We start from the raw sequence: 24,038 nt of genomic DNA on the forward strand, positions 1-24,038 counted from the left end.
AACCTGTGAACCTTAACTTTTAAATGTATTTTATTTCATGTTTCTATGTGCTACACAGGCTTAGATATTAAGGTTTTGGTAGACTTGACAATTCGTACTATTTTTTCAGAAAGCCCTCAGGCATTAAGGACATGCATCCTAGATTGCCATAGTCATCAATGGGTTAAATGCGCAACCCAGCCCCTGCAGCATGGAACTTCCAGTTTTTTCCATTTTTTTTTGCTGTTTCATGTACCGCTTAAGACATCAAAATTGTACCTGAACAAAATGACATGTATAACCTTTTAATAGCTGTATTCTGTGCTCCAGGACGAGATACAGCAGCAGAAATCGAAGCTGGAGAGAGTGGAGAAGGAGCGCAATGAGCTCAGACTGAACACGGATCGATTGGAGAGCAGGGTAAGGGTGCCTTTTCGCCTGTGACAATGCATGCTGGGAAAATGATGTCGGAGATTGATGGTGGAGTTTTTCACTCTTTCATTTCATGTGAAAGGTTAAAGAACATGCACTTATAGGAACAGTGGCGAGTATGTTAGTAGTTTTGCGTTATACCCTGTGCTTGTGTGTGTGTGTGTGTGTGTGTCCAGATCACAGACTTGTCGGCAGAATTGGCCGATGAAAGAAGCACCAGTGAGTCAGCGTCCCAGATGCTGGAGAACGAGACTTCGGAGAGACTGCGCCTTGAGAAAGACATGAAGGATCTCCAGGCATATATAAATATAAACACACAGTGATATTAACACACCCTGTTACATTGGGGTATTATTATTATTTTTTTTTAAATGATTTTCAGACTTTTTTAATTATTTAAATGGTGTGTGAATCTGTGTGCATTCCAGGCCAAGTTTGATGCCATGAAGAAGCAATTAGACTCACAGGAGATGGAGCTGATGGAGGCTCGGCTCATGAAAACATCGGAGCTCAACGGGGAGATGGACGACGATGAAGATGCCGGTCAGTCACACTACAAACTGCTCGTCATTAAAGGTCACCTATTATGCTAATTTTCAGGTTCAAAATTGTAATCTGGGTTTCAACCAGGAACCGTTCACATGATGTTATGTCCAACAAAAGTGTTTATATTTCTCATAGTGCCATTGCTGAATCTCCTTTTTTCAGGCTCTGTCTGAAACGCTCCGTTTTAGAGCCTGTCTCTTTAAGCCCCGCCTTCCAAAAAGCCCAGTCTGAAGTCAACTGAATCTAACTGCCAGTTCAGGGGTATCTGGGGGTGTTCTTCTCACAGGTTGAGGTAGTGCTAAGTTAGGTTGGTAATGAGGTGGGTGTGGCTTCACCCCTTATGACGTCATTAGGGGATATAAATGTGACAGAGGTTTTTGAATACAGGGGAAAAAGAAAGAAGGTTGTATTTTCTCATACTTTGCGAGTCTCTATTCACACCGAGGACCCATATTATTGTTGAAAAACCTTGAAAAAGTAAAGTTTGCATAGGTGACCTTTAATTCTTTGTCCCAACTTGAGGCAGAACAAAACTTTGAGGATGCCACTCCTTGCAGTGACGTTTGTCTCTCTCCTTGGAAATCAGGCTCTCGGTCATCCGTGTATTGGAACATTTGTTTTTCAATTCCACTAATTAATTGTACTCTGTGACACTGGCCACAGCTTGTGTAAAGGCCTGCCTAATGGGCATGTCAGCTAAGGTCTGAGGCATCATTTACTGAACCGCTTATACCCGCATTATGTGCACAGTTGGAAAAAAATCTCCCATCTGCTAATTGTAGCTGCGGGAATTTAGTGGCTTTGTGCGACTGTTTTCCAGCAGGAGACAGCACAGTGAGACTTGGTCACATATTGCGTAATGCTATTAAGTATATTTCCCAAATTTGGGATTTACCGCTAGGGGGATTAAGATGTTCGCTCGCTCCCACAGACATCTCGCTAATTCCTTCTCGCCTATTGCTCTTCACCTGCTGGGAGAGAGAGGTCCCACTGAGAGCATTTTGTCTGGAGAGTTTTTTTTTTCTTCTTTCTTTATTGAGTCCCCCCCTCCCCTCCCCCCTTCAACCCACCTCAGCAGACAAGCCATTACAGAGCATATCAGAATCCTTAGATGAATGAGAAAATAATCGTCGGGATCAGAGCCGGTGGGCCCTGCAAGTTGTCATTATGCTATTTATATGCTAATGAGCGGCACTGATGGAGGAGGCCCGCTGTTGGTATGTGAAGGAGAAATGGACAGCCACTAAAAATGATAAGGCTTGGAAATGAACCTGAACCTGAATGTCTGCCCGCCATGCCGCTGTTACAGTTCTGATCGCCCGTGTGACAGCTCCAGAATTAGGGTCGCCTAAGAACTGTGGAAAGTGCCACTTAGACATGTCCTTCTCTAACTGCCATTGTGGTCGCTGTGTGTGCTCTGAATTCTTACCTCAGGTTTACCCGAGATTAGAGTCGACGAGACGCGAATGGCTTGCTTTGTAGTTTCCAGTTGAATTTTCTTTTTTGACCCTCTCGGGGTCAGAATTTGATGAAAAAAGTTTTATTTCCTGAAAGATTATATTATTTCGGATCTTGAATGGGATAACCGTCACAGTTACCGGTGAGTACAATGAACTCCATAATTCAAAGCGTCCATGATTATTATTTTTGTCCGTGTGTGCCCTGTGAGGCCTCGCATTAAAGGTAGGAGGTACCCAAATGTCACTACAGAGATTCTGAATTGTACGTATTTTTCTTCCAGGAGGCGAGTGGCGGATCAAATACAACCGAGCCATTCGTGAAATGGACTTCACCAAAAAGAAGCTCCAGCAGGAGTTTGATGAAAAGCTGGACACGGAGCAGCAGGGCAAAAGACATGTTGAGAGAAGGGCAAGAGACTTTTTCATTTATCATTTCAAATCATTTCAATGTTTGTCTACCAAAGGTGAAGTTAGCTGTTCTGGAGAATGCTTGTTGTCAAAGTCAGTGAATATCTTGTAACAATCCTCTCTATCTGTCTGTACTGTTGTTGGTGCACTGTAAAAAAATCCAGTGTTAATACACAGCCTGTAGGCTCTGTAAACGGGTATGTTGCTAGCTACTTTGTGGCCCCCTTTGTTTACATAGCTTTTTACATAGCCTTGGCTGTGTATTAACGCCACATTTATTTCAGCTGGGAACACAATGGTACGGACAGGTTTCAGATCATGAGGAGATATTCGTTGATTTTGACAAAAAAGGGATTTGGTCAGCAAGCTTTCACCAGAATCACTGGCTCCACCTTTAAAACCAGTTAGTTACGTACATGTACCAAGGATGTGTCTGTCATTGAATAATAATAAAAACCAAACGTGTGTGTTTGTGTGCACATGGCAGTTGGCTGAGTTGCACACGGATAATGAGGACGTGCAGCGCTCTGTGCAGCAGCTGAAGAAGAAGTGTGGCAAGCTGACGGGGGAACTGCAAGACACCAAACTTCACCTGGAGGGCCTGCACAGCCGCAACCATGACCTGGAAAAGAAACAGAGGAAGTCAGTTTATCTATCTATCTATCCTTTTTTTCCCCATAAGCACACATAGAAAAGAACAAAGTCCCCTTCTCTCCTTGGAGGGGTGGGCACTAACCCAGCCGGCTGAAACGCTAACGTTGTCTTTCCTTTTCAAACGGTGACTGCCATGTTCTGCAATCTGTGGGATTGCATTAGTGGAGGGAAAATGACTCCGACTTTAAGCACTCGAGAAGCGATCGCCGTGGCAGAATGTGGTCTCTCCCCTGTGGCTAATTGAAGATGCTCCGTGGGTGAAATTATTTTCAGCTGCGCTTCAGAGAGAGAGAGAAAAAAACCAGGAAATTACAGCGCGCTGACAGCATGAAACACTTTGCTGTTAAGTTCACTAACCATAAGTGTTTCTGCCCCAGATAATTGAGGAAAACATTTTGCACATTATTACAACACCGTTGTCAATTGATGGCTAATGGAAGGGGATGGGGGATTGGGGGGAGGGAGCACTGAACTGACTATGGCAGCTCCTGCAGCCTTTACACTTCTGGCCATTGGCACACATTTGGAACTTTGTGCAACTACAGATTCTAAATTCTTCCTCCCAGTGGAACCCTTAAAAGTGGAGTCAGCGATTCAGGAGCATGCTTGTTGTCAAAATCACTTTTTCTCAAAATCATTTAGAATCTCCCCACGATCCGCTTACCTGTCTGTACTGTGCGTGCGCTGTTAAGAAACAAAGGGTCTGTAAAACGGGCATCTTGCTAGCTACGGCGGGCCCCTTTGTTTACATACTAGTTCAAACTAGAGCATAGGCTGTGCATTAACACCTGCTTTTATTGCAGCATACACAGAACGGACAGGTAACGGATCGTGAAGAGATATTGACTCATTTTTGATTATGCTGACTCTACCTTTAATGCAGAGTCCACATTGTTATTTTGATGAACTTTGTGTGTGTGTGTGTGCGTGTGTGTGTTTATTCTTGTGTGTGTTTATTCTTGTGTGTGTCTTCCAGATTTGACCTGGAGCAGAATCAGTCGAAGGCGGAGGTACAAAGGGAAAGGGGCCAGAGGGAGAGGTTGGCTCTGGAGAAAGACTTGTTGACCGGGGAGATATTTCACCTTCGCCAGCAGCTGCAGGTATAAGTTACTTTTACACTTCTCCTCCATACTCACAGGTGCGCTCCGAATTGTCCTCTCTCTCTCTCGGGAGGCCGATACCGTCTGGTCTCTTGGCTCCTCTGTTTGACATAACTGGGCTGGTACCAGATGTGTGTGTGTGTGTGTGTGTGTCTTAATGTGTCTCATCCGCTTTTGCAGGACAAGGACAGCGAGTTCTGTGCGTCGAATGTGAAGGTGAAGCAGCTGGAGGTGGAGCTCCAGGATCTGTCCTCCAAAGAGTCCAACGATGAAGCCTCACTGGCCAAGGTCAAGAAACAGATCAGAGACCTGGAGGCCAAGGTGAAGGACCAGGAAGAGGAGCTGGACGAACAGGCCGGAAGCATCCAGATGCTGGAGCAGGTAAAGGGTTAGGGTTATAGCAGATTAGGTATTGTAGACCAGTAGGAAGAATTATTTAAAGTGTGTACTTCTTAAAGCTGCAAACGGATTGATTCATTATGCTGCATTCGCATGGAATCAGGCTGACGGCACAAGTAAGAACGGCAGGTGATGGAAATAATGGTGAAATCATGTAGTTTACCAGGAAATGAATAAAATAAATACGGTAACACTTTACAATAAGGGTACATTGATTAATACGTGTGAATGTCTATAGTTAGCCTGCTATCGATGTATGAATGTGTGTGTGAATGGTAACGTGGGAAAGGAAAACAGGTCTCCCTTGCAAAAGAGTCTCCGGTCTCAATGGGATTTACCTGTATAAATAAAGTTTAAAAAAATAAATAAAAAAAATGCATTAACTAAGCATTTGCTTAGTGTTAAAAACTGCTTAGTTAATACATGATAAGCATTACCTAAGCATTATGTAACTGTTATGCTTAGCTAATGCTTAACTAAGCATTAGTTAACTAAGCATAGTTGATACTTAACTAACGTTAATAACTAAGCATTAACGGTTAATGTTTATTAAGAATTAACCCACTGTTTATAGCATTGCTACCCAAATACAATAGTACCCTCATTGTAAAGTGTTACCATCAATACAATTATTTTGTCTATTATTTCATAGCCTTTATATTTCATAATGTTAAATAACCCTCCAAACATAGTGTTACAATCCCCTCTAAAGGTAAGAGTATTCATGCAATTAAAGGGGCCACGAAACATAACATTGTGTCGCAGGGACAGGCTCATTGTAAAACATTTCATACTTTCAACGACATTGCCAATTGGGGTTGGCAGTATTTCTCCGTCAGCCGAATACAATTCTACCGTCCAGCTCCCGTCCATTTCAATGAAATTTGTTTTTTCCCCCCGAAATGTTCCATGTGAATGCAGCATTAATGTTTCAAATACTCTATACTGCAGTTCTCCCATGACTCTTTAAAAAGCTCCCTTTTCACCACAATATATTTCATAAGTACCATCATGTTTAAGAAGTCATTTTATAAGGGACTGTTTCACAGTTTTGACGGATAGTATATTGGAATTAATTCTTCTTCCTTTTCATTTCTCTGGCCTTTTGTGCATTTATTTTATGTGTATTGTGTGTGTGTGTGTGTGTGTGTGTGTGTGTGTGTGTGTGTGTGTGTGTGTGTGTGTGTGTGTGTGTGTGTGTGTGTGTGTGTGTGTGTGTGTGTGTGTGTGTGTGTGTGTGTGTGTGTGTGTGTGTGTGTGTGTGTGTGTGTGTGTGTGTGTGTGTGTGTGTGTGTGTGTGTGTGTGTCCTCATGCTGCACTCAGGCTAAGCTGCGGCTGGAGATGGAGATGGAGAGCCGGCGTCAGACCCACTCTAAAGAGATTGAGAGTAAGGATGAGGAGGTGGATGAGATTAGGCGCTCCTGCGGTAAGAAGGTAAGGCGCTGCTCATTCTCACTCTAGAGCTTGTGCAAAAATCTTCCCCTCTGAAAAGCCTCTCTGTCTTGAACTAACAAATAATGAGGCCTGGTCATGTCAGCGATGAGGAAAAAAAATGTTTTTTTCACACACAGACATGAGTTGAAGTTCATTGTACTTAGAGATTCTTGCATAGCCCTGCACATCAAGTGATACATTCAAGTTCATGTAGTTTTTTTTCCAACATGGTAAACAGACACATACTGTTTTTTTTATCAGAATAAATAATTGATTATAAAGTGCATTATACACTGTAGGAGGCTGTCTATCACATGTTATCAAGTAAGTAAGTAAGGCTTTATTTATATAGCACTTTTTTTTTAAAACATACAGTTACAATGTGCTTCACTCACATGCATATAAGTGAATGAGAAACACAGAAAGTAAAAAAAAAAACATTGAAAAGGATATGAAAACTCCATACGAAGAAAGTAGGAACAACGGTGAAAATTATATAAAAAACACAACACACAGGGTAAAAAAGGGACTAGACCAAAATGCATCAATGAAAAGGCTTGCCTGTATAAATGGGTATTCAGTATATGAACACAACTGGAAGTGGATAGAATAAGACGTTTTAGCGTTGACAGCTAACTGTACAGTATGCTGATTGATGTAGAGGCTAGCAGAACTGCTCCGCGGGGGGGATCCGCGGGTCTTTGACGTGTGAGAGCAGCCGTGTCTAACAGGATAGTGGATGGTGGTGTGTTGTGTTGTTGTTGTGGTGTCTGCCTTTTGTGTATGACTGACGGTTTGTTTGTTTGTTTGTTTGTGTCTTCCTGACACTCTTGTCTCACGTACCCTGCAGCTGAAACAGATGGAGGTGCAGCTGGAGGAGGAGTACGACGACAAGCAGAAAGTGTTGCGCGAGAGAAGAGATCTAGAGTCCAAACTACTGCACGCCCAAGACCAGGTACTGCCATACTTACTCTCTTAAAGAAGCAGTGTGTAGATTTTCTTGTCATTTTTCAGAACAGACTTGGTAGAGATGTTTATATAGTATTCACAAGTATGTTTTAATTAGTATATATAATCGCTTGAAAATTAAATACATTTTTTTCTTTTATTTCCTTAGAATGAGCCTTTTATATCTACATAAGAGCGAGGCTTGCCACTATGGAGGCCGCCATTTTGCAGTGCCGGGATTATATAGTAGCACAGAATGGACCAATTTAACGGCCATATGCATTTTATAAAGTGGGTGTCCCGGGGAAATGCACCTGTTGGAAGACCAAGAAAAAGTGCTGTAGAATAAATAACTAAATACATCTTCACCTCATCACTTGATATGGAGGAAAGACTTGAGGCAGTGGTGGATGATGCCATCTTTAGTCACTAGCTTCTTGTCCTTTAAGGCCACTGTGGCTTCTGTTATTATTCGAAAGAGGTGGGGTTACCTAGAACTTTCACCACTAGATGCCACTACATTTTTAGATATTACACACTGCACCTTAAGTGTGTGTATATCGCCTTTTTTGATTGGATAGAAACTGCTTCAGATTGCAGAGAGTCGCGATGGGTTTTTTGAAGTAGCAGAGAAGAGTGGAGTGTGTGTAACAATGCTTGTGCTTAGAAAAGGTTATGTTTGGTGTATCATTAAAGGTGGGCCATAAGGATGTGGAGACGGAGAAGAGGCTGAAGAAAGACCTGAAGAGAACCAAAGTCCTCCTGGCTGATGCACAGATTATGCTGGACCACCTGAAGAGCAACGCCCCCAGCAAGAGGGAGATCGCCCAGCTCAAAAATCAAGTACGGCACTTTATTGAACACCTCACTCACTCGTGGTCTCAGCAGATAGTGGTTTGAAACTGTATGGGTAATGATACACCATAAAACAACACAGCTTTTGAAAGTTGGTCAGCAAAAACATTGTTTTTTCAAGCACTAGTCGATTTTGAGATTGTTGTGTATTTTGCTTCCATAACATGTTTCTTTCATACTAATACAAATGAAATGTTCAAAATGTATATTTTAGGGGTTAATTCTACTAAATCTTGTAACTTCTAAAGAACTTACATCAACGTAACGTTCCTTAATAGTTTTTAGCTTTATTCTGAAGGTTATTACCGAAGGATTTGTTCACATGTGGTTCATTGTCTGAGTACTGATACATTTTGTTCTTAAAAACATGCCAAAAATGAATATTTAAGACCTAGAATATAGAGTATTTTTTTAAAATTTTGGAATGAAAAAAGGATTTATCCAAAATATGTTCTGTAAAATCTTGGGACATACAGTATGTTGTTCAAATGAAGTAAATAATTTAGCTATGGCTTTATCCAACATTTACATTTTAGTTGTTTTAAAAGATGCAAATGTGCCATATTTAGTTAGATATTGCCAAAGTTGCATATTTATTCAAACAGTTCTGAAAAGTATATATAAGTTAAACATGTAACATCATTCCCCTGTAGTGTCTCGCCTTAAGGGTATAATAATATAACAGCTTGCTAAACTCTTATATCCAGGGTAGATCCTTGATCTTGGCCTGGTAATATTAATCCCAAGCCTCCTTTAACGTACCCTTTCCTTCCCTCCTGTCTCTCACAGCTGGAAGAGTCAGAGTTCACGTGCGCGGCAGCAGTGAAGGTGCGGAAGAGCATGGAGCTTGAAATAGAAGACCTGCATATCCAAATGGAGGACGTGGTCAAATCTAAGATGTCGGTGAGTTTTCTGACATCTGCCGGCTGTGTGTGAGTGTGCCGAGGGTCCAGCAGCATATATAGGATGCAGGGTGGAACGTGCATAAAAACCTATTCCAATTATTCACTCGAGCAGGCTTGAACGCCAGTCACTTCTGCATATGTTCCCAACACATAATATGTTTTTATTTTTCAATCAGTGTCGGAATCAATAGTGCGTATAATATCCCACATTTATAGATAATGAAATAAAGCTTATCTTATCTAAACGCAGAAACCAAGAAAAAAATTGGTTGTGAAAATGTCTCCGTACCCTTCTTTTGATGAGCCAATTAAACCAAAACACAGCTATGTTTAATTAATGGAGGGCTTCCTCCTTTCAAATGTGCACTCTTTAAAAACTAAAATGGAGCATGGCTCTAACATTAATATGCGTTCATCATCAAGCCATGGTGGGATATTAAAATAATAACTGCCCTTTGGCATGTATCTGATTTTGACATATCGCTCTAATGGATAAATAAGCTTTGTCGAATGTTTTTTTCTCTCTCTCTCTTCCATCTGCTCATTAAGGGCTGTCTCTTGAGAGTGCTGCCTGCATTTCAGACTCGGAGACTGAGGGTGTTTGTGTCTCTGGGGACGACACACAGAGCCTGCGTGTGCCTGCGCTGTGCTTGTTAATTGCTGCATTTATGGCATGGGAAGGTCTTGTAAATGTCTTAGATTAGAGAATGTATTATGAGGGCCTGAGTCCACCTCCTCCCTCACTCCACCTCTTTAAAACAGAATATGAACTCCAAATAGGACATCAGCAGCAGTATGCTGCACTGGCTGCACTTTCTCCCCCCCCCCCCCCCCCCATGCCTAAAAGAGCCAATTGATTATCTCCACTTGGTCTCATCCTCCAGCCAGAAAGCACCAGTCCACATTGTGTTTCTCATTGCCATTAGATGAGATTCCAGGACTGACAAGGGCCCTGGTCAGCTAAAAGCCATTTATCGTATTCAACAGCTCATGAATAAATCCTATCATTCCATTCCAAATTGTGTGTGTGTGTGTGTGTGTGTGTGTGTGTGTGTGTGTGTGTGTGTGTGTGTGTGTGTGTGTGTGTGTGTGTGTGTGTGTGTGTGTGTGTGTGTGTGTGTGTGTGTGTGTGTGTGTGTGTGTGTGTGTGTGTGTGTGTGTGTGTGTGTGTGTGTGTGTGTGTGTGTGTGTGTGTGTGTGTGTGTGTGTGTGTGTGTGTGTGTGTGTCTTTGTAACTTCAGTTGGACGAGCAGGTCAGCCGTCTGGCGAGGGAGAAGAATGACCTGCAGTCTCGCATGGAGGAGGATCAGGAGGACATGAATGAGCTGATGAAGAAACACAAAGCCGCGGTTGCCCAGGTAACACCACCTGACTGACACTTTGGTTTAGCCCTTACAAATACAGAGCTACTCATCTGCCCATCACTCAAAGCCAGGTCAGTAGCCAAGGGCACCATAGTAGGGGTCGTATGGACTACAACACAGACCACAAAACTAGCGTACTTCCTTGGTTATTCGTGACTCTTTAATTGTAGATAATTGTCAGATAATAGATCCGATATGATTTACTTGAGTGTATTGTCCCTCTCCACTCCATCCTGCATTTTTACAGAAGATTAAATCATCACATACTCCATAGTAAAAAGAATGGCTTCCAAGTACATGGCTTCCATACAGATACACATATACACAAACACATCTACTGACAATGGCGACATATTGCACAACCCTAATGAAAAATGTCTACTTTACATGTTAGCGTTGGTGGAGATGGGAATGAGTGTTAAAAATAATGGTTCCGGCTGCTATTGAGAACCCTGAATCTTCAACCAGAAGTTAATAGCTAGTTAGCGGGCAGTAGTTAAGTAGCTAGAAGTAGTATGATTGAAACAGTGTGGGATACTGTTTTTGTTTAACCTTTGGCATTAACATTCTGTTCTAAGGTAGAGTATAGCTTTGAGATTTGGAGGACACGTTCCCCTCCAAACACAGTGTGTGCTCTGCAATGAGGGAGCTGCAATCTGTTCCACAGCAGATCACATGACTAATTAATTGGCACGGACATATTTTTGTTCATTTTTTTTTCCCTTCTTTTTTTTTTTACAGACAATCAAAGCATACATCGATACTCACACACTCACTTCTTCTCTCCCACACTGATAAAGTACACACACTGTAATTTTCTGTATTATATTGACTGTGTGTGTGTGTGTGTGTGTGTGTGTGTGTACATTCGTTCTAGTCTGCCAGGGACTTGGGCCAGATCAGTGACCTGCAGGCCCAGCTAGAAGAGGCCACAAAGGAGAAGCAGGAGATCCAAGAAAAGGTACATGGGAAGGATTCAAAAAGCCCTATATACTGTAGCTGCCTGCCAGCATCCTACCCACTGCTCAACACTTCTCTCTGATTAGACCTCGGTTTCCTCGCACTAGTTTCTCTGATTATGTGACCAAAAAAATATCAAAAAAGAGCTTAGTTCTCTTTTGGCACTTTCTTCTCAAAATCGCAACGCCATTTGCATTTAAATGGCAAGAAACGGCTAAGGTTTAGAGTCAAGAGGACAAATTGTTCTTTTATCTCTATGCGCTGATTGTTAAAAGGAAGGGTCATGTCACTAAACTCAACAGCTTGTTTCCATGGTTTAACCAATTACATCCAATTAAAGCAATCACTCTACTTCTTTCAGAGTCTGTACTTGATGCTGCCATTTCCGTCTCAGTGATTTCAATTCAATTGAATATCCCAAAACGTTGCAGGGAAATATTCAATTATTTATATATATATATATATATAAAGGTTTAAAAAGCAATGTCAGTTGTTGGGGGTTGTTTGATCATGAGATGACTTAACTGTTGATGTGATAAATTGTACTAATTTGACATAATAGGAAAACCTTGCCAATGTCCGCCGGTCATCTGATGTGCAATTCACATGATTATTTAAATTAATCGAAAGAAAGTGGAGCTGCCATGTCATTCTCACACATGAAAAGAAATTGCATAGAACAGTCGCTCTCAGTAGTCTTTTTATATTTAAATGTCAAACTCCTGCTTTAAGGCACTTTGCTCAGTGCCTTGCTCACTCGTACACATGCACAAGCGCACACACACACACACACACTGCCATGTAGAGACGTATTAGCCCTGTGCCATTCATTTGTGTGTTAGCCCAAGAAGAAGAAGAAGAATGAGCATTAAATACACTTTTCTACATTTCATTTATTTGCATGCTCATACACATGTACTATACCTGTACTCTGACAGAAACATAGCTGACATTTAGAAATCAACTCATTGGCGTAACCCATGGTTACAAGCAGAACAAAAATACAAATGGATTACTGACCAAAGCAGCGCTGTTATTATTTTTCAAAAAAAGAATCCTTCATTATTATTAGAAAAGTAGATTCCTTTTGTCTCCTTTGACTTCTGCTGTCGGTTCACAAAACAAGATGGCATACTAGTCCAAAAGAACATACATCCAGGTATTGTGTGGACTATCAAATGTCCCACCATTCTTGCACTGTACTCATGGAGTTGTGCAGAGTTTATAGCAACTGTATATCGTATCTCAATGCAATGCTTGCTGCACTGTGCTCTGAGTTTGTTTTCTATAGCTCTGGCATGAGTAATGGCTGTAGCTATGTGCTTGTAATGCCTTTTTTAAAAGCTACTTACAAAGTGATGTTGCTTTGGTGGAGCGTTGCTGCGTACAAATAAATGATATCAGCATGTGCGACAGCTTACCAACGCAAGATATCTTTCTGTAAACTCTGGGTATAGTTCTGCAGGGTTCTGTATTATGATCTGCGTTATTGAGTGAATTAAAGTGCTGCTCTGATGGCACCCTATAACTTTTTATTCATTGATTTGTGACTTAATAGTGTCCTTGCAGAATACCATCTGCCTGTACTTTTTGCAAAGTGCACATTTGCTAATTTTAGCATGCTCACACGCTTATCTAACTTGTGAGCATTTTAGTATTCTGACATTAGCACATCACTGCTTACCGCTCACTGACTAATAGCGTTGTGTTTATATGACTCCTGAGATGATACAAACCATTGAGCCAAAGTATCCTCCTCTGATTTAGCTTTATTTGTGGGCTGATGGGTTTAGTCATTGTAAACTGTGCTCGAGTTGTCAGCTTAAGGATTGAGGCTCTGCATAAATGTGGATTCATGTGGTAACAAGGTTAATGCATCTGATTTATGCCTGTGTTGATAATAAGTGCGTTTATAATTATAGTGTTTTTCTAAAAGGGAGCACCGGTTGTTTTTCGGAGGATAACCTCTAACATGTCATAGTGTGTCATGTATTAATGCATGCTCATTTACTTTGTTGACACCTTTTTGTTTTTGCAAAATGAATTTCCTGTGGGCTGTTAAAGCGGAATTTTAGCCAGTATAGTGCAGTGTTATTAAGTGTGTCTTTGCGCACAGGCATTACACACGCTCAGGCCCGGTGTAAGTGGTCTTTGTCTGCCTTTTAAGCGTTTGATACGCAGCGGACTAAACAAATAAAACCATCTGCATTTGGATGCGATGGATGCGTTTCAAGTATACTTTGACTAAATGACAGAATTGAGCTCTTGCCACCTGCCAAACCTGTTTCTATCAGATTAAGCCATACCCGCGTGCCAAGTCTTTTGGTCCACCACTCCGTTTTCATGCAAGGCCCACCCATCAGAATATTTTTGGCTACACTGGAGACACGCAGCAGGCTGTAAGGCATTGTTAAATCCTGCCAGGGAAAAGGCAGCGATAGCATCTGACCTTGAAGTGGTTATCTCATTCCCCCGGTAGGAGGGGAAATCGGGCTTCTTTAGTTATATCAAAGAAAAACTCCAAATCCTCCTTGTCTCAGATGCAAAGTCCCTCATTAGGTGCCATGCTGCCCTATGGGCTGGGTTTGTTGTGACACATCTTTCTTCCTTTTTATCAGTCATGAGAAAACGATTCGGATGGAACAAACGTGCGTGCCTTGCATGAAGCCCCGCTCTCTCTCCCAAAGCCTGTGAAATTACTGTGTCTGTGTGTTACTCAGCCTGAACCACAAGCTCTTCTTTTTGACCATGTATGGTAGATTGGGGGGGCTTAGCTGGAACTCATTATTCCGACCGGTTGCACAATATTTACATGCGCCAAGATGGATTTCATTTACAAAGAAAAGGGTAAAACAGTGAGTGAACATTTGTTTAGTTTTTAATAGGTACACAAGACATTGGTACTTTCTCTTAAAGCTATAGTGCGTATCTTCTGTCGCCCCCGTGAGGCATTCTGAGTAATTACAACAACACTGTTGGCGACTCAACATGTTTCTTCTTAGTGAATTGAAACATTTCTTGGGCGCTTATTGGGATTTTTCTGAGCTCCTTCACCACTAAAGAAGTACATAGAGTTTTGTTGAGGCGATAGGCTAAACCAACTTTGTGTCAACTCGCTTGGCAATGGTTCGAATGTAACCCACATTCATCGATATGAAAAAGTTACGTAATATAGCTTTACGTTGTGTAGTCCTTGCGTAAGAGGAAGTGGAGAGGCGTACAGTGAGCCTTGCACCTCAGAAAGTGATTGTGTGTGTTCACGTGTGTTTACTGTACTCGTATTGTCTTTTTCTCCACCAGATTCATTCGCTGCAGAGCCAGCTAGAGTTCCAGGAGCAGTCCATGGTGGAGAAGTCTCTGGTGTGCCGCCAGGAGGCTAAGATACGCGAGCTGGAGACCAAGCTGGAGTTTGAGAGGTCACAGATCAAGCGCTTGGAGGTGAGATCATCCACCATGTGTCTTGTTAAAAAAAAAAAATTGTTTAAGACATGCTTTGTGCAGCTTATAATTGAAAATGTGACATTTCAATTTCCATTTGTTTCAAGAGGTAGAGATGATATGAAGTGAGAAGGGTATGGTGTCTCTTTGCATGGTGTAATATCTTTGAGGGGCTGGTTAAGGAATACATCCATCATGGATATCTTTTGAATCCGTTTGAAAAAATACTTTGGTGTTTTTGTAGTCTATGAATGTCAAGTCATTCATTTTGACCAGAGGGAGTTGACGTATATTTTGAATATGAATATGAATGCAACAGTTTGTGCAAGTCAACGCTTTCGATAGTCACAGACTAGAACTTGAATTTATTGCAAGCTTTATTGTTTAAGGCTGTGAAATGTATCAACTTTATGCAAAGCCAGTGGGCGTAATGCAAGAACCACTTTTAAGAATGTCTTCCATCTTGACTGGCACACTAGTGATTTAAAAGTTTGTTTTTCTCTTAATCTCTTTCTCATAATTTTGCTAGTGGTCCAGACCAATCGTATGAATACAGTCACATACAGATAGTTTACTTTTCGCCTTGCATGGGCGAAACACTCTCATTTGACCTGACATTATAGGAATTTAAATATGGTAATACATCAATTAAAAACCAGTGCACCTTTACAAGTCCAGTCATTGGCAGCTGTACTATTGCTATTCTTTAATTATTGTATTTCAGATCCTTTAATATGACAAATGACACTGCTGAATTTGTGATATTTTTGTCGGTGGAGTTTTCAAGAGCAGAACCTGAAGCTCCACAATGTGAAATTCTTCTTTTTATTATTTTACCTTAGGGAGGTTATGGCTAGGAATACCAAAATTGTCCTTGCGTGAGATGTGCCATTGAGAGTTCATTCTTTGCTATGCTTTCCTATGCTATGCTATGTAGCTATGCTATATGACAAAGGTTACACCTGTTTTACAGTATCCTCAGAAAGTGAGCCAAGACAATTGGTGCTCAGTCTTCTGTTGCCCATAAATAAGTTTGAATGCCATTCTCATCCATGTTAGAAGCAAGCAGAAACTGACCTTTGTGGGCTAGGGACAAACATTTAAAGCTATATTGTGTAACTCATGTCACCCACACGACATCACTGTCGGCCCATTTTCCTGAGGTAAGCCTTTGGTGATTGCGCATGGATTCTATTCCTTCTGCTGTTCTTTCTTAGCAGTAGAACCAACAACTGAAACTTTTTGTGCACTCTTCTTTATCTCCAGCGCCAGTGTCGGTTGGTGCGACATCAGTTTGTAAACGCTGCAATACTGAGAAATACAGAGAGAGTTTCTGTCAAGCTGATAGGCTTAATAAACTTTGTGTCAACTCGTTTGGCAATGGTTCAAATGTAACCAACATTCATTTGCATAAACAATGTATTCACTATAGCTTTAAGGATAAATTCAGAACAGAGGACATACTCATATCCTACGTTATGTTCACTTGTCCACGTGTATCCTTTCTGTAAGCACTAGTCCCCTCATGTTCACCTGGAATCCTTCCCCAGTTACTGGTGGGCCGTCTGAAGGAGAACCTGGAGAAGATGACGGAGGAGAGGAACCAGCGAATAGCCGCGGAGAACCGAGAGAAGGAACAGAACAAGAGAATGCAGCGGCAGATGAGAGACATGAAGGAAGAGACCGCCGAGCTGTCCAAGAAGGAGGCCGAGGCCAGCCGCAAGAAGCACGAACTGGTAAGTCTATATACTATACGGCTGCCTGCTGCTTTGACACTCGATTGGCAATTCACTGGAGTTCAAACTGACACTGGAAGTAACCGCGCGTGCTCTTTCTGTGACCTCATCCGTTGTCACCAGGAAATGGACATCGAGAGTTTAGAGGCGGCCAACCAGAGCTTACAAGTGGACCTGAAGCTAGCCTTCAAGAGGATAGGCGACCTGCAGGCTGCCATAGAGGACGAGATGGCCAGCGATGACAACGATGACTTAATCAACAGGTAACAGTACAGCTTTAAATCTTCCTTCAAAGGGAGGTAATACAATTACTTTTACTTCACAGGCGATGTGTGCTTGCTGCTACACCAGGGGATACCATTAGCTGTAGCTAGAGCCCACAGTATTAGCCCCAAGTTATCTTCTTAAGCTGCAAGAAATGTACCACGTTTTTTTTTTTTTTAGCGGCCTGTCAATCACAACTTGTTTCTGTTCATTCTCTATCTCCCCCACATCCTACATCAATGTCTTTGGAATACTCGTTTGTACTCTGTGAGCCGCGCTACACTTTGTCTGCTCTCCAGGCAGTTCTTCTCACACGCAGTTTAATTCGGCTCACTGCTTTTTGATCTTTTGTCTCCATATGGGTTTTTTTTCCCCCTGTTTGGTTACTACCTACAGTGCCTTGCAAAAGTATTCATACCCCTTGAACTTTTCCACATTTTGTCATGTTACAACCACATACGTAAATTTATTTTATTGGGATTTCATGTCATAGACCAACACAAAGTGGGGCATAATTGTGAAGTGAAATGAAAATTATAAATTGTTTTAAAAAAAAATTACAAATAAAAAACTGAAAAGTGTGGCGTGCAAAAGTATTCATACCCCCTGAGCTAATACTTTGTAGAACCACCTTTTGCTGCAATTACAGCTGCAAGTCTTTTGGGGTATGTTTCTACCAGCTTGGCACATCTAGAGACTGATATTTTTGCCCATTCTTCTTTGCAAAAAAGCTCGAGCTCAGTCAAATTGGATGGAGAGCGTCTGTGAACAGCAATTTTCAAGTCTTTCCAGAGATTCTCAATTGGATTTAGGTCTGGGCTTTGACTGGGCCATTCTAAAACATGAATATGCTTTGACCTAAACCATTCCTTTGTAGCTTTGGCTGTATGTTTAGGATCGTTGTCCTGCTGGAAGGTGAACCTCCGCCCCAGTCTCAAGTCTTTAGCAGACTCCAGCAGGTTTTCTTCCAAGATTGCCCTATATTTGGCTCCATCCATCTTCCCATCAATTCTGACCAGCTTCCCTGTCCCTGCTGAAGAAAAGCATCCCCACAGCATGATGCTGCCACCACCATATTTCACAGTGGGGATGGTGTGTTCAGGGTGATGTGCAGTGTTAGTTTTCCGCCATACATAGCGTTTTGCATTCAGGCCAAAAAGTTCAATTTTGGTCTCATCCGACCAGAGCACCTTCCTCCACATGTTTGCTGTGTCCCCCACATGGCCTTTGGCAAACTGCAAACGGGCCTTTTTATGATTTTTTTTCAACAATGGCTTTCTTCTTGCCACTCTCCCATACAGGCCTGATTTGTGGAGTGTACGGCTTATAGTTGTCCTGTGGACAGATTCTCCCACCTGAGCTGTTGATCTCTGCAGCTCCTCCAGAGTAACCATGGGCCTCTTGAATGCTTCTCGGACCAATGCCCTCCTTGCCCGGCCTGCCAGTTTAGGTGGACGGCCACTTCTTGGTAGATTTCCAGATGTGCCATACTCTTTCCATTTGGATATTATGGACTGAACAGTGCTACGAGACATGTTTAAAGCTTTGGATATCTTTGTATAACCTAACCCTTCTTTAAATTTCTCCACAACTTTATCCCTGACCTGTTTTGCGTGTTCCTTAGTCTTCATGATGCTGTTTGTTGAGAGCCTTGTGTTGGTTTGTTCACTTCTAACAAAGCTCTGAGGCCGTCACAGAACAGCTGCATTTATACTGAGATTAGATTACACACAGATGGACTCTATTTACTAATTAAGTGACTTTTGAAGGCAATTGGTTGCACTGGATATTATTTAGGGGGATCAGAGTAAAGGGGTATGAATACTTTTGCACGCCACACTTTTCAGTTTTATATTTCTTAAAAAATTAGAAAAATATTTATAATTTTCATTCCACTTCACACTTATGCGCAACTTTGTGTTGGTCTATCACAAAAAATCCCAATAAAATAAAATTACTTGTATGGGTGTAACATGACAAAATGTGGAAAAGTTCAAGGGGTATGAATACTTTTGCAAGCCACTGTACCTTCCCTCTTCGCCGAGGGTTTGAGGGGTTATGCTAGCTCTGAGCCCACCGAGGTAAACACGGGGTACTGCAATAAAGCACGCACCCTCTAAAAAAAGGAATACATTGCAGACACCTTCTCAGTTAGTGAAGGAGGCCAGAGAAGTTGATTTACAATGGACTGTTATTTAATGTGTGAGTGTAAAGTGTAAAAAAAAAAAAAACGATTTGCTGTTATATCATTGTGTCCTTGTATTGCACTGTATCTCACCTACTGTGTTTTCTCTGTTTTTCCCTTGTTTTTCCCCTTTTTGGTGTCCTCCACACTTCTGGCAGCTTGCAAGACACGGTGACAAAATATCAGAAACGAAAGAACAAAACGTGAGACTGTGAAATGCATCCTTTGTAACTGAATTATGGTGGTTTTTCTTTTTCTCGTTTTTTTTTTCTCACCCCATTTCCAACACGAGAGAGAATAATGCAGTATTCCTTATTCTTCACACAGCTTGTGCTGTTCACAACAATAACACCGCGACGACAACCAATAGAAGTATTGATGTAGCAGAAGTATTCTGTGCCAAGTGTGTGGAGGTGTCCGCACACAGTCGGCCTTGTTAAGAGATTTTAGGACATGTTTTTCTACCTTCAGAGTCGTCTTAACATTTTTATGCCACAGAACATGTAAACTAGAATGGTAACTAACCCTTTAAGCCAGTTCAGCTGCTTGGTTAAATATGACCTTAATGTAAAACAGCAAAGTGTAAGAGACCTGAGGTAATACTGCATTATTGTCTCTGTGAATTTTTTCATCATTTAGTTTCAATTTAAAGTGTCATCATTCACCTTCATTACGCATTTGTTTGGCTATAGGGTGAAAGCGGTTTTGCAATGGACTCCAATGATTCTCACCTGTCGACTTTCCCCTATTGCTTTTCAAAAGCGCATGTAACAAGTCCATATCCCACTGAGTTTGTATGGAGAATGCACTGTTGTGTATGGAAATGTAAAATAATCTGCAGTAGCAGCTGTTTAAAAGTTTGGAAGAAATATTGTATTTTAGGAACCATGAACCAAATTTGAAATCATTACAACAAGCCTGAAAGAAAATTATGCATTTGGACAGAAAGCTTTGAGAAAAAATAGCACTATATAGAACCCTTCAGTAATTTGACATAGATGTGCTACAGGATTACTCAAATTACCAAACGTTCCTGTATTAACAGTTAGAAAACACCTTATATTTCCACTTAGTTAAAGGGCATTCTAAAGAAAAGTGTATTGCAATAAAACCTTGGTATTGTTTACCAAAAGTGTGTAGATTATTGTGCCCTTTACACAAACTTGGTGGGAGTGACTTTGCATGTGTGCTCTGTCTGCATGACCTTAAACACGATTGTGTGTGCAATGCTTGTAACTCAGAAAATGACTGCATCAATCTGTCACTGTACGTCTAGGGGTGCACAGTCAGCATGCTGACAGTGATGGCACAGTGCTCTACTAAAACGTTTTCACCCAAAGCTCAGCCTTTGTCATGCATGCATACACCCCACTAACCCAATCTCATTTCACAGTGCTGTGAGACATTTCACTTTAAATACAAATGTTCACCACCTTGTCCTCCTCATTAAATGTGTAGTCGTCGATTCTGAATGTTAAATGTGTTTGACGGACGGAATCCCATTTTGTTTCGCTCTTTGTATGGCGAAAGGAATTTTTGTTGCGTGTTAAATAATTTAAACCTTCATCAGAGCGTATTAAACAAATGATGTCTTCAGTTTTTGTGGCGTATATGCCGACCCACAATTCCCTGCTTGAACCTCTGATTGCTTCTTCAAAGAGAGGCACACCGTCACACTCCTTTATCACTTTGCACTATGTTATCAATTCTCCATCAGGCAACCGGCACGTATCAGTGCTCTGCTTTTCTTTTTGTGCAACTCAAGGAAAAGAGCAATGATATTTCATGTTTACATAATTGCAATTTTCCCCCTCCTTCAACGTCATCGCATTAGCAACACTGATGAACAAAAATGCAGTAAGACAGTTTTTTCTTCTAATTAAGTGGATTTTCCAGATGATTTATAATAGTAATCTTCAATATTGTACACTCAATGCTTCAACACAGAGGTTACAATAGCTGTATTATTATTATTATTATTATTATTATTATTATTATTATTATTATTATTATTATTATATGGGGAGATCATATAAGTTAAAGGAGTGTTTGTGATGCTGCAGGCTTCCATACAGACAGCAGCAGGCTATATTTAAGTAGGCGTTACACAATGATGTAGGACTACTGTGCAGTGCACGCTCTGTAAATGCTCCCATCATTGTATTGACTGATCTTTAGTTGAAGGTACAAGTTATCCTGGAGTATGGGGTGAATTACATCAGCCTATGAGTAACTGTTTTATAAAAACATAAATTGATGCCCCATGCTCCATTTTCACAATGTATAATTGGCTCATGTTGAACAGACACCATTAAAAAATAAGAAAGAAAAAAAGTATAGCGTTGGTACCACAGGTGCTAAACTGATAGAACCAAGCCATACGAGATTCCGATGCTGAGTGTAAGTATTTCTGACAAAGATTTACAACTAGCGCGGGTCAATTGTCAGAAGCTGTTAATGTTCAGTCCTAAATTCTCGGGGCTTGTTTGTATCTACGAGCCTCAGGACCGGTTAGCTGGTAGTGTGGGGCCAAGGACAAATCGTTTGTGACACCATTTGCACAGCACTCAATTGCAAAGCCACCTTCTATTTCACATGGGGGTGTGTGTGTGTGTGTGTGTGTGTGTGTGTCAGAGCGAGGCGGAAGAGGGAGATAATTCTGCTGTGGGCTGGTTTAAGGAATTTTGTTGTGTAATATATCATGTAAATAAACAAGTCAGAGTATCACAGAGACAATGACAAATTGTCAGCATGTGTAATCAACTCTCTGGTATTAATGAGCGTGCCATATTTTTGTTTGGTGGGCTTTCATCACTTGTATTTTGTAGTGACATACGGTATAATAGCTGAACTTAGCTCGCTGCCTCAAATGAAGAGGTTCTGCTTTAGAAAAAATAATATAATCAGGCCATTAAGACTCTCTGGGGATCATCATTACCTTCCCCCGGAAAGCCTGGCTTGTAAGGTTGATGATGAGAAAGTTAAATATGCTAATGCTAGACTGCTCCAAAGGCCTGAGTGCCATTCAGTGCTATAATCTGAGGGGCTCTTTTTGTCCGTGCTCACACCCTCACAATACTCACACACGCACAGCACCAGCTTCACCGACACCTCTCTTGTGTGAAGAAAAATGGCTATTAGGCAAACGACCAGAAAAAAAAAAGAAAAGAAAGGGAGGAGAGAGGCCACCCTGTTCTCTGTGGAAACATGACGGAAAAGAAAGTCAAAATGTGTGACGATGGGAAATGGGTACGCTGTTAACTTGGACACCTACATAGATGAATGTGTGCTACGTGGACATATGACAGAGCTCATCAGTCACTTTACACCCACTTTGAATATTGCTTTGGCTCCTTGTAAGTCTTTTTTTTTTGCCACTTTCAACATGTCCGAACAGATAGGCTTGTCCCAAAAAAAAAAAATCAAGAAATGTTACCTGTGTCGCTCTTTCTCATTTGTAATGACACTCAGCAGGATGAAATATCTCTTCAACGCAGTGATAAACAAGGCAACTATTTTAGATTGATGAAGCCCGGTAAATGCTGTGGTTAGGACTATAAATAATAGTTAAGATGAAAGTCAAAGTCTGCTATAAATCAAGGGAAATTGAAAATTGCAGCTCCTCCACAACAACCCTGTCATCATTTTCACTGTTTGTGTTTGACACTGTCGTGGTACTAGTCTGGAACTGAAAACTATATAATGGAAAATGTTTTTTTTAGAGCTCACCAAAGCAACACAAGTTAAACATAGTTTAAGCATTTAGAACATACAGTATGTATCTCTATGCCATTTTAAAACTGCCTCTGTAGAAACTATAACATTTGTTTTCACACATCACATAGCCACGGAAGACAGTGCGTCTCGCACCGAGGTTGGAATCCGTGTGCCCTCAACCAAATAAAGAATTCTCCCCGTAATGCATTTCCTAAACACATTTCCTCCCGCTTTGGCAGTATTGACTTAGAGGCTTTGCCACTCTACATTCCTCTCCCTCACCGTTTCTTGTCACATTAACCTTCCAGGACAATGGAATGCATAATTCAAAAAAAGAAAAACACCGTGGATTTTAAATGAACGAGGATTGACCTTATCCATGTGGGATCTACTGAGCTTTTTTCATGGGGATCCACAGGTCTCTGTATATTGATTGTTATGTCAAGCGTAGCGGGGCCTCGGGGCTGTCTCAGGGCTCCACTCCAATAACAATCACCCCGTAAGCAGGTGACATGCCGCACAGATGCTAGCAGCCCAGAACCAGCCAAACAAGCTAATTATGCCTCCAACAGCTTCATCTCCATCCCTACCTAGACAATGCATTTTTGCTTCAATCCTTTATGTCTGCTGAACATTCTGTCCAAAACAACATTGTGAATATGTTAACATTGTTGTATCGCATAATCACACTTACCCTTACCCTGTCTGGATTTCCTTTTTTTTTTTATCATACCGACACCTGTGAAGTGACTAACAATTGTGATATGTGAAAACAAACCATTATATTGCCTTTTCTACTCCCTGCGGTATTACACATGCATGCATTATTCACGTAGTCAAGTCATTTGTCTCATTTTCTTGTTTGTACATCTTAGTCTTGATTGATTCTGAATTGTTGCACTAAACAGATTAAGACTGACAGTGATGGCTTACAGGGAAATTATTACAAGTTTGATTGGTGTTAAAGAGGGATGGGAGATGACTTGTTAAGATGAATATGTTTGCTATGTTGTGTTGTAATGTGTCTCGGAGCCTCACCAACCTTAGCATGGTTCATTTCTTCACAGTGGAGATGATGAAGAAACAGATTCGGAGGTGGAGGACCGTGTTGATGGAGTGAAATCTTGGCTCTCGAAAAACAAGGGCTCCACCAAGACCATGTCGGATGAAGGAAGTCTAAAGAGCACCAGGTTAGTGCTCTCAAGTCCTGTCCAAATGCACTGATACAAATGTACACACATTCCCAGCCTTGA

At 41.3% G+C, this 24,038-nt stretch overlaps 1 protein-coding gene across 1 annotated transcript in view; it reads left to right on the top strand.

Moving 5' to 3' along the window:
* The window catches only part of LOC307261094 (unconventional myosin-XVIIIa-like), a gene marked incomplete at its 5' end in the record, with an annotated part of 68,932 nt that overhangs the window by 40,690 nt on the left and 4,204 nt on the right, over positions 1 to 24,038 (top strand). Inside the window, 18 exons of the mRNA XM_080041535.1 lie at positions 310 to 399; positions 588 to 707; positions 840 to 954; positions 2,699 to 2,826; positions 3,313 to 3,467; positions 4,456 to 4,579; positions 4,760 to 4,960; positions 6,303 to 6,413; positions 7,264 to 7,368; positions 8,058 to 8,204; positions 9,006 to 9,119; positions 10,363 to 10,479; positions 11,363 to 11,446; positions 14,746 to 14,883; positions 16,434 to 16,619; positions 16,743 to 16,882; positions 19,227 to 19,271; positions 23,853 to 23,975. Coding sequence (XP_079897661.1) covers positions 310 to 399; positions 588 to 707; positions 840 to 954; positions 2,699 to 2,826; positions 3,313 to 3,467; positions 4,456 to 4,579; positions 4,760 to 4,960; positions 6,303 to 6,413; positions 7,264 to 7,368; positions 8,058 to 8,204; positions 9,006 to 9,119; positions 10,363 to 10,479; positions 11,363 to 11,446; positions 14,746 to 14,883; positions 16,434 to 16,619; positions 16,743 to 16,882; positions 19,227 to 19,271; positions 23,853 to 23,975 — 2,243 coding nt within the window. The remainder of the gene's footprint in view (positions 1 to 309; positions 400 to 587; positions 708 to 839; positions 955 to 2,698; positions 2,827 to 3,312; positions 3,468 to 4,455; positions 4,580 to 4,759; positions 4,961 to 6,302; positions 6,414 to 7,263; positions 7,369 to 8,057; positions 8,205 to 9,005; positions 9,120 to 10,362; positions 10,480 to 11,362; positions 11,447 to 14,745; positions 14,884 to 16,433; positions 16,620 to 16,742; positions 16,883 to 19,226; positions 19,272 to 23,852; positions 23,976 to 24,038) is intronic.

Source organism: Ammodytes marinus, assembly GCF_949987685.1.
Source record: "Ammodytes marinus genome assembly, chromosome: 14".
NCBI lineage: Eukaryota > Metazoa > Chordata > Actinopteri > Uranoscopiformes > Ammodytidae > Ammodytes > Ammodytes marinus.